The sequence below is a fragment of the Buteo buteo genome, chromosome 23, assembly GCF_964188355.1.
Source record: "Buteo buteo chromosome 23, bButBut1.hap1.1, whole genome shotgun sequence".
NCBI lineage: Eukaryota > Metazoa > Chordata > Aves > Accipitriformes > Accipitridae > Buteo > Buteo buteo.
The window spans coordinates 20,015,554-20,029,885 of record NC_134193.1 but is presented as its reverse complement, the minus strand read 5'-3'; the positions used below and the strand labels follow the sequence as shown (position 1 = coordinate 20,029,885).

Below are 14,332 nucleotides of genomic sequence, written 5' to 3'. Positions count from 1 at the left end.
TACAGCCCAGCCCTGCCTGCTCAGCGGGCTCAGGCCAGGGCTCCGAGCCCACCCCAGCACTGCTCTGGGTGGTCACTGTGTCCCTCTGCTTTCTGCCTGGCACCACGGGGTTTTGGGGAGGCAGAGCCCTGAACTCTGCTCTTGAGCGAAGGTTGATGTTTTTCATCCCTCTCTCAACTCAGTGAACAGTCACCTCCTCCACTCGCACTCCCCATCGCCTGGGCTTGTGGCAGGAGGTATCCGAAATCCCTCCGCACCGGCCTGTGGGCAGCAGGAGGGCTGTGAACAGTGTCAGGCAGAAGAGGAAGCCCACCTACCCTCGGGGGCAGCTTGGGCAACTTCATCCTCATTAAGGAACGTACGCTTTGTACCCATCACCTTTGGAGCGTGGGACAATCTTCTGTTGCATTTGCCATGGGGCAACTGTCCCTCGGCAGGTCACGACTGCCACAGCAATAAATCGTACCAGGCTTCCCTGATTTTTGGGTCTGACATCCAAATATTCTTGCCCCTTCAGGTGGTTTTGTCACTACCTGTGCTACCGTCACTCACACAAGCCTCGGTCCTGGAGCTGGACCCTGTCACCTCGGCACTGTACCAACGCAAAGCAAACTCTTCCCCTCCCGTCACAGGGAGGGTATGGATGGACAGACGGGGAAAGCGAAGGAAGGAAAGAAAATGGCAATTAAAGACCCCAAAGTGCTTTGGAAACAGTGACCACGATGCTGCAGATCACTGCCAGCTCCTGGTGGGACTCTGTGTGAAACTGCCTGTGCCTGGTTCTGTACTTCACTCCAGGAGCGGCCACGTTTCGGAATCAGGCAGCCCAACGTGCTCCGGAAAGTTAACCCCCAGCTACGGACACGGGGACTACTCCTTCCGCACACAAAACACTCCACAACCTTTCCTTTCATTATCCCCACAGTGAGTAGAGTAGAAACACCCTGCAGCAGGAAGGACATGCTCCTTATGTTACACTGGAACAGAATAATCCCCTTTGCAGGTCTTCACTTCGCTAAATCTGTGTTTAGCTAAAGCTGCTCTTGACATTAAACTCATGCTCTAACAGCGAGTGCCAATACATGTCAGAGGCTCTGAGCTAGAGCAGAGCCCATTAAAGTCGGCGCAGGTTTCACGGGCGCGTCAGTGCGTTCCTGTTACTCGGATGTTTTGGTTAGGAACGATGATTTTTTTGGGCGTATTTCCCTGGGTCAGTCACACGCCTCCAGTCAGAAAGTGCCTTTACACTGAAAACTTGTTCTGCACGTGGCTTGCTGGGAAACACGGCATTGCTCCAGAGTTGCTCGCTGCTGCTTGCTCCTGAACCGAGGGTTGACACGTGCTATCGCCCTGCTGTTATCTTTCCAGGAGATCATTTGCATTTTGGCTGCTTTTGAATGCTGCCTCCCAGGTGGGATGGGGAGGAGGGCTGGGAGCCAGGACCTGGGTCCTGAACAAGGAGAAAGCTTCCCAGGGCCAAAACCCAGGACAAAGCCAGTCCGCAGGCTGAGACCAGGGCTCCTGTGCTCAGCTCTGGGAGGGCGGTGGTAAGCAATAGCTACAGTCTGCAGAAGAGGGAGAATCAGGATTTTGAGGTGCTCTTCCCCCACGGTTGCATTTTGCTGGTGCTAAGACATGTCTCAGGCTCTGTGCCTCAGTTTCCCCAAGTCCTTTTGGGGGGACTGCTTGACTGACTCAACCTCTCGGACATCCCCCTGCCCACCCGGGTCTCCCAAAGAGCCTGGCCGAGGCACCCACAGGCAACAAACCCCAGAGGGACACTCCTTGGGTGTCCCTGTCCCTGCCTTGTTCCCTTTTGTTCATGGCTTCATCGCAGCAGAGCAAAGCCAACGCTTATCACTCATAACTCGAGAATTAGCTTCTTCCACTGCCAATGCAGTCTACAGCCTTAATCTATCTAATTCACTCAGATAGTAATTAGTTTTGTATTACTTTACGCAGTGATGCTAATACTGATTACAAGGACTGATAACCTGAGTAATAAATATGACCCAGGGCTGAAAATTACCTTTCTTTTTTATTGGTTAGAGTGGAAGTTAGTGAAATTAGACACAAATTGGTTTATGAGATGAAGCAGCTGCCTCCTGTTACAGGCTGCAGATTTGCAGCTTAATCCTACTAGTTTCCATGTATCTCCCTGTCAGGGTAGGGAAGAGCCCGGCCGCCAAACTGGGCACTGGGAAGTCCCCCATGGAGGGAAAGGAGCCAGCACAGCCGGGCTGGGTGCTGCCAGGGCAGAGGGGCACAGGCAGCTTTGGGGAGGGCAGCGTGCATCCCTGGCAGCTCCCCGCCTTGCCCTGAAAATAGCCCCGAGAGGGACATGATGTGCTTTTAGGAAAATCAATGGCAAGATTGGTTTGGGGTTTGTTTTGTTTTGATTTTTTTTTTTTTTCCTTGCAGAAGCCCTAAATGTTTAATAACTGCCTGCTCCAGGAAGGTATTTCTTCCTGTGTGGTTTCAATGATTACCGGGTAAGTGGATGTCAGAGCGCCGGCTGCCCCGCTCTGCGCCTGCAAAACTTTGAGGAATGCAAAGAGGTTTTTCACTGGTAATATCCCAGCAGCTTGCCAGCAGGCACGAGGTATGACAAATGCACGGGTCGGACAGACAAGCAGATGGCATCCTGAACCCCCTCTGCTGATACCCCTGGCTCTACTACAGCAGCCCAAATCCTCTGCCCTTCTGGCAGCGGCACCTTTCTGCACGTGACAAGCAGATCCTTAGAGAGCGTAAGCTGGCTCTGCTCCTTCGTGGTCACCAGGAGAGCTGCCCTGGGTCTCACCGAGAAGAAGGCAAGGAGAGAAAGCCCTGTGCTTTGCCCGGGAAGTCTTTTGCCCAGAGCTGCATGCACAGCCAGAGCAAGGGTGCTGCACCCTTGGTGCCCGCAGCAGCAGCAGCTCTGCCCCCCCCGGCCCAGCACCCTGAAACCAGCCTGCTCAACCCAGCCGAAATATGTCATTTCAGGTTTTGATCACTGACCTGTGGAGAGCCAAGGCAAGGTGCAAAACAAATTAGGAGACCTTTGGCACCTAGAAGAAATCCCAGAGCCTCGTGCAGGTCTCGCTCTGGGGCCGGGGCTCTTGCCGCCCCCCTCGGCCCTGCCTGCTGGGGGCACATGGGGGATTGAGGGGGGCTTCTGCGAAGGACTGGGATATGGGGGGGCATGTAAGGGCAGCTCTCCCCTTGTTTCACCCAGGTAAAACTACCATCCACCTTAGACAGGTCTCAAAGCCCCTACCAAACCTGGAGGTGCAGCCCGCAGCCTGCGCATCACCCGTGTGCTCCCGCCTGGGCACGGGCATCCTTCCCCCCCCAGGGGGACCGTCAGAGGATGCTGCAGTACCAGTACCTTGAAGACAACTCCCTTCCCTCCACGAGAAGAGCTTTCCCAGCACCCAGCTGGAAGGACAGCCATGTGCTCACCCCCTCCAGCCCCATTTAACAGCCATCCCTCTCCCCATTTCTTCCTTTCTCGTGCGCTGGCCTGCCAGTGTCACTGCAGGGAGGGAAAGGAGGGGACGGCAGTAGCTTCTGCATCATCAGGGAAAGCTGCCTAAATCAGCAACCTCTCTCCCCTGAACCTCCCCCGGCATGGGATCTCTGTAGGGTCTGGGAGAAACTCCACGCGTGTGATGGAGATGTGAATCCGGCACCGAATTAAACGTGGAAGACACTGAGCTGGGCGGTGCCTGGGCTGAAAGGCATATTTGGGGATTGCATCTGGCAGCTGTGCTACAGAAATGAGATGCTAAAACTCTGAAAGGGCTCTGCAGCGCCAAGCGAGTCGGCAGGCACGCTGGTGGGAGAGCTTTGCGTGGCCGGAGCGCGGGGCCTGGCAGGACTCGGTTACCTGCAGGCAGCAAAGCCCAGGTAGACACTGCAAACCAGAAACCTGAAGGCAGCTTAGCAAAGCCAGGGCTTTAGCAGGGGCTTCCCACCTCCCGCCAGCAGGCAGGGACGGGCTGGGTGGTAACTCTGCCAAAGTCAGCCCGCAGCGCTCGGCCCCACGCTTCAGAGCAGATCTGATTCCCCCGTCCCCACCCCGATTTAAAGTTGGGCGAAAAGTTGGAGCGCTGCATTCACCAAAACGGAAAGCAAGAAAAGGAAAAAAAGTAGCCAGGCTCGGCAGCATCCTTGGCGCAAGAGGCGATAACTCCGCGTCCTTGAAAAAAACCCATCAATGCAGAGCGATGGGGGCTGACAAGGGACGGTGACGGCCCCTGGGGAGTGGGCTACCACCCACGTCCCCGGGCTGTGGGTGCACTCCCCGGGGCTGGACGGGAGGGAAGGCTGGAGGGGCAGCGGGACAAGGGGCAGCCCCACCACACGGCTTTGCCACGACGCTGCCGTGGCCCCTGGCTGGCCGTGTCCTCGGCTGGGCCGGGTACGTAGCGTGGAGCCCCTTTTTTTGCTGATTCCTGAGCAATGCTGGCGGTCGCTGGCTGCTTTGTCCAGCGCAGCGCATGCGCGTTCCCCGTGCATCCTCTCGCACACAATGGGCTTCTCCTGGGCACTCACTTGCAGCTCTGGTTCCTTCCCACCCCTCCTCATCCGTACAGCTCTAGGATTTATTTGCTCCCCTCCCTTGCCAAATTACTACCTTCTCATCCCTTTTCTGGAGGGCTCCGTGCAATTAAGGCAGCTCTTTAGCCATTTCTTCCTGGGGGCAGCAGAAATACTTGGAGGCTGCAAAGCCAAAAGGCTTCAGCTACTGAAACTTCAGCAGTAGGGAAGTGACAGGAGAGAGCATTGTCAGCAGGAGAAAGGAAAAAAATAATCTACATAAAGCATCCAGGATGAGAGCCCAGCTGCTAATTGCTCCTACACTAAGAAGCCTCCATTCCCCTCCTATTTATAGCTGCTTTTTCTTTCTTTTTCGCTTCCAGGCAGCATCACAATTAACCCCACAATCTAGAGCATCCTCTTGCAATTACTTTTCTTCCTTTCCTCAGTGACTGGGGAAAAAACCAAAAGACAACCTCCCTGCCGGCCTCTCCCCAATTATCTTAAAGAAGTCAAATGGAGTTTTATTTCCACTTGTAAGAGATGGCTTTTGTGTGCCTCCTTTCCTCCCCCCAGCCCCACTACTCTCTCACTCCAGGGGCCGGGACAGTAAAGGCAAGCATTAAAATGCAGTTAAAAAAAAAAAAAAAGTGGAGGGGGGAGAGGGAGATAAATAAGATGCTCCTCTCTCCTAGAAGGCTGTCATAGATGGAAACATCGAGGGACAATTAAATGTCACCTAAAATCAGCAAAGCGACCCCCACACGAGGAGCTGGGGGGGTTGTGTGTGTGTGGGGGGGGTGACAAGGAGGGACCCATCACCGTGGCCTCCCGTCACGTCCCTGCAGGACCCCGGGACAGGCAACCCCAAACTTTGCCGAGCCCGAGCCCTGTGGTGGGGGTCCCGCTGTGTCGTGTGTGTGTCCCCCCCCAGCCCCACACAGCAACTTTCCCTGCAAGTGGCCCCCCCCACCACCACCCTGTGGGGTGGCCACACCAGGGTAGCCCCCTTCTCTCCCCAGATTTGGGGTCCGACCTGCTTCTTCTCCCCCCCCCCTCCCCAAGCCCAGAGGGGCCACCTGCACCGTGGGCTGAACAAAGGGGGGGGGACACACACACTGAGAAAAGGGGGGGGATACGAAGGTGCAGCATCCTACTCCAGTTTTCTTTTGTGCTCTCGAGGTTTAATAGAAAATGGCGTTGGGGAGAAAGGGAGAGAAGGGGTGGGGGGGGTGAAGGGGGGTGGGAAAAGCAAGAGAGAAACCTACTTGAGTGAGTTCTGTGCCCATCAGGATGAGAAAGCAGAGGGTCAGGAGCTTGCTTGCCGGTTGCATGTCTCGCACCCAGTTCTAGGCACCTTGCATACAGATCACCTCCCGGGCGAGTCTCCCTGTGCCGATCACCGAGCGCCTCGCTGCCTCCTCAGTCCTTTATTGTTATTATTATTTTAATTAGAAAAAAAAAAAAGGAAAAAAAAAAGAAAAAAATGACAACGAGATACAATTAAAAAAAAAAAAAAAATCAGAATGGTTTTCCGGGCGGCTCTCAGCACCCCCAGGAAGCAATGCAAGAAATCTGCTTAGCAGAGCCTTCACTTTGCATATTTATTGGGATCCCAGTTTCTCTCCTCTGCTCTCGGTGCTGGCTCTCTGGTAATATTTTTTTTTTTTTCCTTAATGGCTCCCCTGATCGAAAGACATTTGCGAGGAGAAATTCAACGGAGCACGAAATGATTATCTCTGCTATTGCCAAAAGTTTGCCTTGAAAAGGGGGGGTGATGGGGAGAGGACAGGGATTAAAAAAAAAAAAAAAAAAAAAAAAAAAAAAAAAGAAAGGAATTGGTAGGGCTGGCTACTAGCAGGGGATGGCTGTGGAACAGGATGTGACATCAACTAAGGCGGGGGAAATTTAACTAAACACGGCAAAGGGAGAGCTGGAAAAGCAGCCTCGGGAGCGGCGGTGCCGGCAGAGCGGGTCCGGCCGGGGGGGACGGACACACGGACACGATGCTGGTGGGGCATCGCGGGGAGCAGGGCTGGGACTGGGTATTAGGGGGGGATAACCCCTTCCCTCCCTGCCACCCGGGGGCAAAAGGACTTGCAGAGGTGCCCCAGCTCCCTGGGGGTGCGGAGGGGTGTCAGCCCCCCCAAAGTACCAACCCCCTTCCCAACCGAAGTCTTCCAGGAGGGCTGGGAGCAAGAGCCGGTGTAAAGCTCAGACCCCAATTAATTTAGGGCAGTAGGAGCATGGTGAAAACCTTCTTGCTCTGCAGAGCATCCTGCATCCGCTCCCAGCACCCTGCAAGGGTCCTGCTGGTCCATCAGGGGCTTGGCTGGGGGGGCTACAGGCAGCACCTTCCCCTCCCTAAGGTCTGGGGGGGGATGTTTACCCCTCCTTTCTGTCTCACACATATTCCTTGAATGCTTTCCAAACCACAGTTTTCCCAGGACCTCACTATTAAGTCTCTTAGTATCTGGCAATGCAGGTGAATAGCATCACCCCCCTTTTCCAGAGGTGAGAAACGTAATGCAGATCTTCTCTTAATGATTATTGAATGATTTAATAGAAATCACTTGCCACAGGCCCACAGTTAGCAGAGGCCCCACAAGAGGATTTTTCCCCCTTGATTGCTCATTGCAAAGGGTTTCTTCTTCTGGAGTCCTCTGGTACTGGTTACTACTGGAGCGGGAGATGGGCTCCCTGGAACGACGGGCTGATGCGGGACCTTTTCCAAGTCCCGGGATCACCGAGCACAGCATTCAGCAGAAACCAGGAAATTTACAGCACGGTGGCTGAGGCTCAGTGGGGACAAACAGCTGAGAACGAACTGGAAAAAGACTTCTGTGTGTGTTGCCATCAGCAAATGTCCAAGGGAAGGTTGTCCCGGACCTCCTAAGAGTGGGTTGCAGCAACACCCTGCAGCTTCAGGCAGCTCTTTTCTAGGAACGCAATCAACACATTAGTTTAAAGTGAACTTGGAAAAAGGCAGTCCAGAGAGCAGCTGTGGGAAAGCTGGCATGTCTGACTATCCCACGTAGATCTATCTTTAATATACTTCCCTCAGCACCTCCCTTTAAGGTCAATGCTTTATAGCCCATAAAAGCTGAGGACCTTTAAAAAGCATTAAGTTCCCCTTGACTTTATCAAGAGCAGCACAATAAGACCAAAAGCATTAGTGGTACGACAGGGTTTGAACATATTCTCCCCTGCTGCCTTAGAAGTGTGGGGGTTTTTATTACCACAGGCATCACCTTCCCCCTGTCAGGGATCGCAGCGGGGTGCCCTGCCTGTGAATTGGTTCTCAGCAAAAATCAGGGGAGGGATGGGGGACTAGCGAGTTACACGGGGCTGTATTTCTCGGCTGAGTGCACTGTTTAAAGTGCCTTCAAAAACCACCTGAGCAGCCTCCTGTTAACCCTGTGACACAAGGCAGCACATGGTTGATGCAGCTCAGGATGCGCCATGTGAGGGCCCAGGTGCAGCCGGAGCTCACAGGGCTTAAAATAGACTTGAGAGGTGCAGAAGACTAGCAATGAGAGTTTCTTTCACGCAGAAATTTTCAATGATGAGATCAGCTTCGCCTTACGTTGCTGGGTGACACAGTTTGGGTGTCTTAGACCTCAGAACGGGAGAACCTCCCCTTGTTTTCCACGGTGGTACCAGATAAAGCTCTGAAATGGGACCTTTTCCAAGTCAGCAACAGCATGGCCCCAAAGGGAAATCTCTTTTCTCCTCCTTTGCTTTTATACACATCTAGCTTCATTGACCTTCATGGTAATAGTCACAGCTTGCACCTGGGTAAATGACAAAAGCATCAGCTCTGCAATTTGTTTTAATTTATTCTTTTTTTGAAGTCTTTCTTAATTAATATCAAGAACCTTGTTATTGAACTTGAGCTGCAGGCTCCAGAGTGTGAGGCCCTTCATCCAGGAAAGAGCCGTGTCCCACGGAGCTCTGGTCCCAGGACGTAAATCACAGAAACCAAGAGAAATAAAAGGAAAAAATTGCGCAGTGTGACACTGCAGAGGAGCCTGGGAACACAACCCGGATCTTTTAATTCCCACAGTGTCTTACCCAGACTTTGAAAAATACCTCTAGAAATTTGGAAAGGGTTCAAGGTCTGGAGAACCTGCCCATGAAGCGCGACTAAAGAGGCACCAGCTCCTTCACCAGCAAAAGGGAGGGCTGAGAGGAGGCTGCCTGGGGGAAGGTTTCTGTACATGAAGGCTCTTTTATCTGATAAAAAAAGTCAAAGCAAGAGTCCACAGTTTGGAGTAGAAATAGAACCTGTTTTTTTCCTCAGGGGAAGATAATCAGACTGTGAAATAACTGAGCTGAAGGCACGGTGCCCTCTCCATTGCTTGACATAGTTAAATCAGAGCCAAGAGACTTTCCGAAAGATGCATCCTGGCTCCTCCAGAAATTACAGGCAAGACGCCTTCAATGAAACTCTGTTGTGTGATGCAGGAGAGGAGATCAAAACACTTTTGGGTTCTCTTCTTGATTTCTAAGATGCGGTTTAGGCCAGCACTCTGCTCTCTAGACCACGTTGCCCTCCAGAGCTGCCCCACCGCCGGGATGCGGACTTGCCATCAGTGCAAAAGCACCAGGAGGGCAGGGGACGTTGGGGGACATCAGGGGACATCAGGGAACATCAGGGGATGGCAGGGGATGGCAGGGGATGTCAGGCAGCTCCTTTGCGCTGGGAACCAGAGGCATCTGCAGAGCCACGACACATGCAGCTGGGTGCTGTTGGGCACTGGGGGGACAGACATGTGGTTCCCTCTTTGGGTCTCAACTGAGGATGCTAGATGCTCCTCTGGGAGCCAGCGAGATCCTGCCTGACCCTGTCTCCCTCTGGGCTGAGTTTTGGCTGGTTTGGTCCTTTCCCAGCAGACCTCGCAGGGCCCCATCCACTGCTTTCCCTGCACGGGGCCAGGTGGTGGCCCTTCATTCACATGGCCTAGTTCTCTCTGCCCTTTACTAGGATCTAGATTTAAAGAACAAAACTCTCTATTTTCTCCTCAAAGAGCAGGGTGATGGTCTCCCTCGCAGGGAGCTTTCCTGGCTCTGCAACCTCCTCTCCCCTGCCACCTCTCTGAAAACCTCTTGCTTGCTGGGGTCCTGCTCTCTTTCTGCCTGCTGAGATGAGGGCTATTCCAGGTGTGGTGAAAATAGCTTCATGGCGCTTTGTTACCTACGGAAAGGCACATTTCAGATGCAATTTTTTTCAAAAGGCCTATTTTCACACTCAATTGTCCTGCCTTTTGCATAAATTCAGTGAAGACGCCTTTCCGTCTTTTTTGCGCCCTTTCCCCTGGCCCCTTTTGGTGTCAGTTGTACCAGGATGAACCTTTACTGAAGCCACAGATGCTGAAATTCTCTTTAAGCCCAGCCCTGCTGTTTGGTGCTCCGTGCATGGGGCCTTTCCTGCAGAAAACCATGGCAAAGTGAATTTCTTTGCGGGAAGTGGGTTCCCTGCCTGGTCCCCCAAGCAGCATACGATCATACTGGTACAGCACAATTTCTCTTTGCTGGGATGTCCCACACCGAGGAGGGACTCTCCCAGTGCTGCCAGCCCGGTGTGCTTCAGCTGACTCACAGGAGCCAAGGTGGCTGTTGAGAAAACCTGGGAGGTGAAAGTCAGCTCTGACAGCACTGATATACCCTGAGGACAAAAGAAAGCAAACTCAATGGAACAGGAGAGATCTTCCACTGGCAATAATTTGGTCAAAGAAGTAGGAGACTTTCAGCAGCCCCAGGCTGGATATGATGACACCAACAGTCCTTCAGCCCTTGTATTCAGCTTCATCCCTTGCTTGTGACACCAAGGACGGATGGAGAGCAATGTGCAACTCTGGGAGCAACCATGAATAATTTCCACATTCAAAATCCCCACTGGGATGAAACAGGCAACCAAATTCACGGGACAGGTGTTGCCGCAGCTCCAAGGGAGACACTGCCATTTTCATTCGCTTCTGCTGATGGCTGGACTTGGACGAGCCACCCAGCAGCACAAGCTGCCCTTTCCTCAGCACAGCTCATCCTCTGCAAAAAGCTTTGCCTTCTCCGGGCAGGAAGGGCAAGGCTCCCTGGTGGTAAATACACAAATCGAGTATTGCAATTGAACTACACTGGACAACAGCTCCATCCAACACGAACACCAAGGAGACTGATTCATGGACCCATTTAGGTATATACATTTGTACAATCTTCCTGTCTCCTCCCGTGTTCACCATTCTCGTAAAAATCAGTGAGGCCAGACAGATCGTGTCCCCTCCTGTGGCCGCTGGCTCGGCTGACATTTTGGCGGTGGTCCTTCAAGGCCTGCCCAGTGTAAAATTGATTTTCCAAAGAGACCCAAACTATCGATGCCTTTGTCAGGAAAATGTCAGGGGGGAGAGATGCCAGGCACGAGCATCGCTGTCATGGGGCTTCAGAGTGTGTGACAGGAGGACTCGCTGCAAGGGCCCCTCTGGGAGCACTCATTCAGCATGCGGCAATGGGTTAGTAGCATCTGATACTCGAGGAGTGGGCAATCTATCCTCAGAGGAAATCATACCTGTGTGATCCTCCTAAATAGCCCATTTCATGCAGACAGACTCAATGATGAACACAGAATGTTTTCTTCTGGCAGCCGGGATGCCACCGTGGCTGCCTGTGCAATAGTTTTTCCTCTTCTCTTAGGAATTGCCTTGGGATGCCAGCTACAGAGACTGGGGGTGAACTTCTCCACTGGTGGTTTTTACTGGCATCAACTGAAAAGAAGGTAAAACCTGGTGTTTCTTGGAAAATTGGCCCACTCTAGTAGAAGATGCTAATATAGACGCTAGGGGTGGAGACACCTGAATAAAGCTGTACATCCAGCCTGCCCATACTCACTTAACGTCCTTTTCCTTCCCTTACAAAGTGGAAACACTTTTGGAAAATATCCTCCTTTTCTTGCAAGTGTATATAGCATGTAGTCCCAAGTGGCTCTGGGCCACGATCAGACAGTGCTATGGTCCAAACAGTAAATCTAAATTAACGCACTTCCTCCTGTTTCGTTACCAACTTCTGTAGCATCCCTGGTGAGGGTGTGGGCTCAGCTCTGCTCCCTTTCCAGGGGAAAAGGCACCACAAAGCCGTACGTGCTGCTTTAAGGCAGGGCTCCATGTACCTCGGGCAGAGCATCACCATAACGTGATGCGGCAGTTGCTAAGGTAACAGCACCAACATATTTTTTCATGAGTAGCAAAGCAAATTGTCAAGGAACAGTAAAACCCACATACGTTGCCAGGATATATGGTTCTGTTGCCCCAGGGTTACAAGTATTTACAGGCTGTTTATTTTTTTTCCCCGTCTTGAAAAATGATCCTACATGTGGCAACGTACTCTTTATGTCCAGACACATCTTGTTTGCAGCTACCTTCGTCCACTCACAACAAGGACGGCAAACTGATGCAGTGCGCTTGGCCAATGCATGCGAGGGGACTTCACCTGGATCTTCCAAATCACCCCTACACCCGAGCCTGCTGTTTGCTTTGCTCTTTGGCTGCCCCAGCTGAACACATCTTCAATAACTGGCCCCTTAACGCCTCCCCATTCACGTCGGTGGGTTTTGCATTTGGTCCCAAGGCACAAAGGCTGAGGAACACCAGCGAGCAGTGGCCCTTTCCCTGTTGCCAGCTCTTGACACGAGGACGGCACCGGGGCCAAGCACGTGCCTCCTTGCAGAACTGTTTGCTCTGGGCTGTCTCTCTGCTCCTGGGGACTAGTTTCCAGCCCACGGTATTTTCCTGCCAGACCCTCTGTCGGCTCAGCCCCTCGTGGGACATCTCCTCCTCACCTTCGCCACCCGCACGAGAGCCTCTGTGGACTTGCAGAGCACACCATTCATGAGGATGGCGTGGAAAAGTCATGGATTAGCCAAGTCAGAAAGGTGACAACACCCCCAGGTCCCACACGGACTCGGTAGGAAGGACCACGAAGCAGGAATAGGGGTCTCCCCTCTCTAACTGGAAACAGGAGCTGGAGGAGGTTATGCTTTTTCCTCGGTGTTGAGCACAGGTAAAGCTAATATTCAGGGTGAGGGACTCGCTCGCCCCATCATCAGCGGGTGGCGGGGAGCAGAGCTGTGGCGTGTCAGCAGCAGTCTCTGTCCGGGAGGGACGCGATGCTTCGGCAAATGCTTTCCTGTAGGTACCACGGCCACAGTCTGCTCACATCTTGGCTGCTTAATGAACGTCCCCATGGACACTGGAAAAGCTGCTTCAGTATCTACCCATACCCTGAAGTGCTGAAAACAACTCAGGGCCGATTTCAGCTGATTTCAGGCAAATTTCATGGATTTGTCTCAGTCTCTGAGGACTTGATCTCTTGGGCAGTTGGTTTGGAGCCAGACAAGGCCAATTCCTATGCATTTTCACCTGCTGTCTCAGCACTGGGAATTCAAAATGCACCTAAAAGGACAGAGGAGATAGGAATGAAAAGCAAGATGCATGCATGCATCTGAAAACATGGCATGATTTTTTATTTTTTTTTTTTAAGAAAACCTCTCTCATTCTTTGCAGCTCTTCACCTTCCTGCTCAGAAGTGGGTTGAGGAGCAGACACTGCCAGACTTCAATTCATCCCGTAATGCTTCAGGGATACCAAGTGAGAAAAGGTCAGAAACCAGCAGAGTGCGCGAGGAATGGTAAGAACCAGCCTTTTCCATCAGAGAGAAGAAATAATACAGCAGCTGAAGAACTGGGGAGGTGCAGAAGACAAATAGTAGGAAGCGAAATGGAAAAGGCAGACCTAATGGCAAGAGAAAAACCAAACCCCATCCAGGCTGATTTTTTTATCACGTTTCCAGCTTGTCTCTTTGTTCGCTGCGCTGAAGCAGCACATGGCTGGCAGTGGTGAAGAGGACGGGGCGGCGGATGGATGTGTGAGACAGCAGCCTCAGTGGCATCCAGCCTCGGTGGCATCCAGCCTCGGTGCTGCAGCCGCCTACACGCCTCCGATTTCTGCGAGTCCTTTCCCCATTGCTGCCTCAAGTCTCAGATGACCCCAAGGCAAAGTCTGCTGTCAGCCGCGATGCCCCAGGCAGGAACAGGTTTGTTACAGTCTTCTCCCTGTCATTTTTTCTTGAGATTATCTCGAGTATTTTTCCTGGTGCAAACAGCACACAGGTATTTTGCCTTTGTGTCCTAGTGAATTCCCAGAGCCTTTACAGGTGTATCCAAAATTTCCAGATGGTTGCACAGCTAGTTCCATTAGTAGCATTGTTTTTTCCTTTGCTTTCTGGTACGGTCGTGTTTTTTCCCTCATCAAACGCTTCAGTCCAAGCCTCACAGTTAGAAATTTTGTTTTGCTGCTTTTAAAGAGTAGAACAGTGCCTTTCCTGGCCTCTTCATTATCCAAGTAATTCAAGGACCTGAGCGAGAGAGATAAAACTCCATGCCAGGCAAATCTGGTGCAGGAGGGCAGAATTTTCTGAAGCAGCTGGTCACAGTTCCTCTGCAAACACCACCTTCCTTCCCGGCACTTTAAAGTGGTTTTTGCACTTGATATATTCCCTTCAAAAGAAAACAAATCCACATTAGCAGATTTTAAAGGGCTTGTAAGCTTCCCAGCAGCCTCGAACTCACACAAGGATCGATGTTTCATAACAAACTCCTCTGCTACCCAAGCCAGGCAAAACCTCCAGCACATTCCTGGTGTTTCTGACACCTGGAGGGAATCCACACTTTATACCACATTTTCATATCAACAAATGGGGTCAAGGAGGATAACAACTAACAGCAGAGACTCAACGAGCCCGTCACCCAGGGAAGATTGCC

The 14,332-nt window shown here is 52.2% G+C and overlaps 1 protein-coding gene across 1 annotated transcript in view; it reads right to left on the bottom strand.

Annotated features, from left to right (window-relative positions):
- Positions 1–6,439, bottom strand: part of OLFM1 (olfactomedin 1) — a 34,576-nt gene extending 28,137 nt beyond the window's left edge. The window contains exon 1 of the mRNA XM_075055257.1: positions 5,793–6,439. Within this exon, the coding sequence (XP_074911358.1) occupies positions 5,793–5,858 (66 nt within the window). The 5' untranslated portion in view covers positions 5,859–6,439. The remainder of the gene's footprint in view (positions 1–5,792) is intronic.
- Between the last annotated feature and the right edge of the window lie 7,893 nt (positions 6,440–14,332).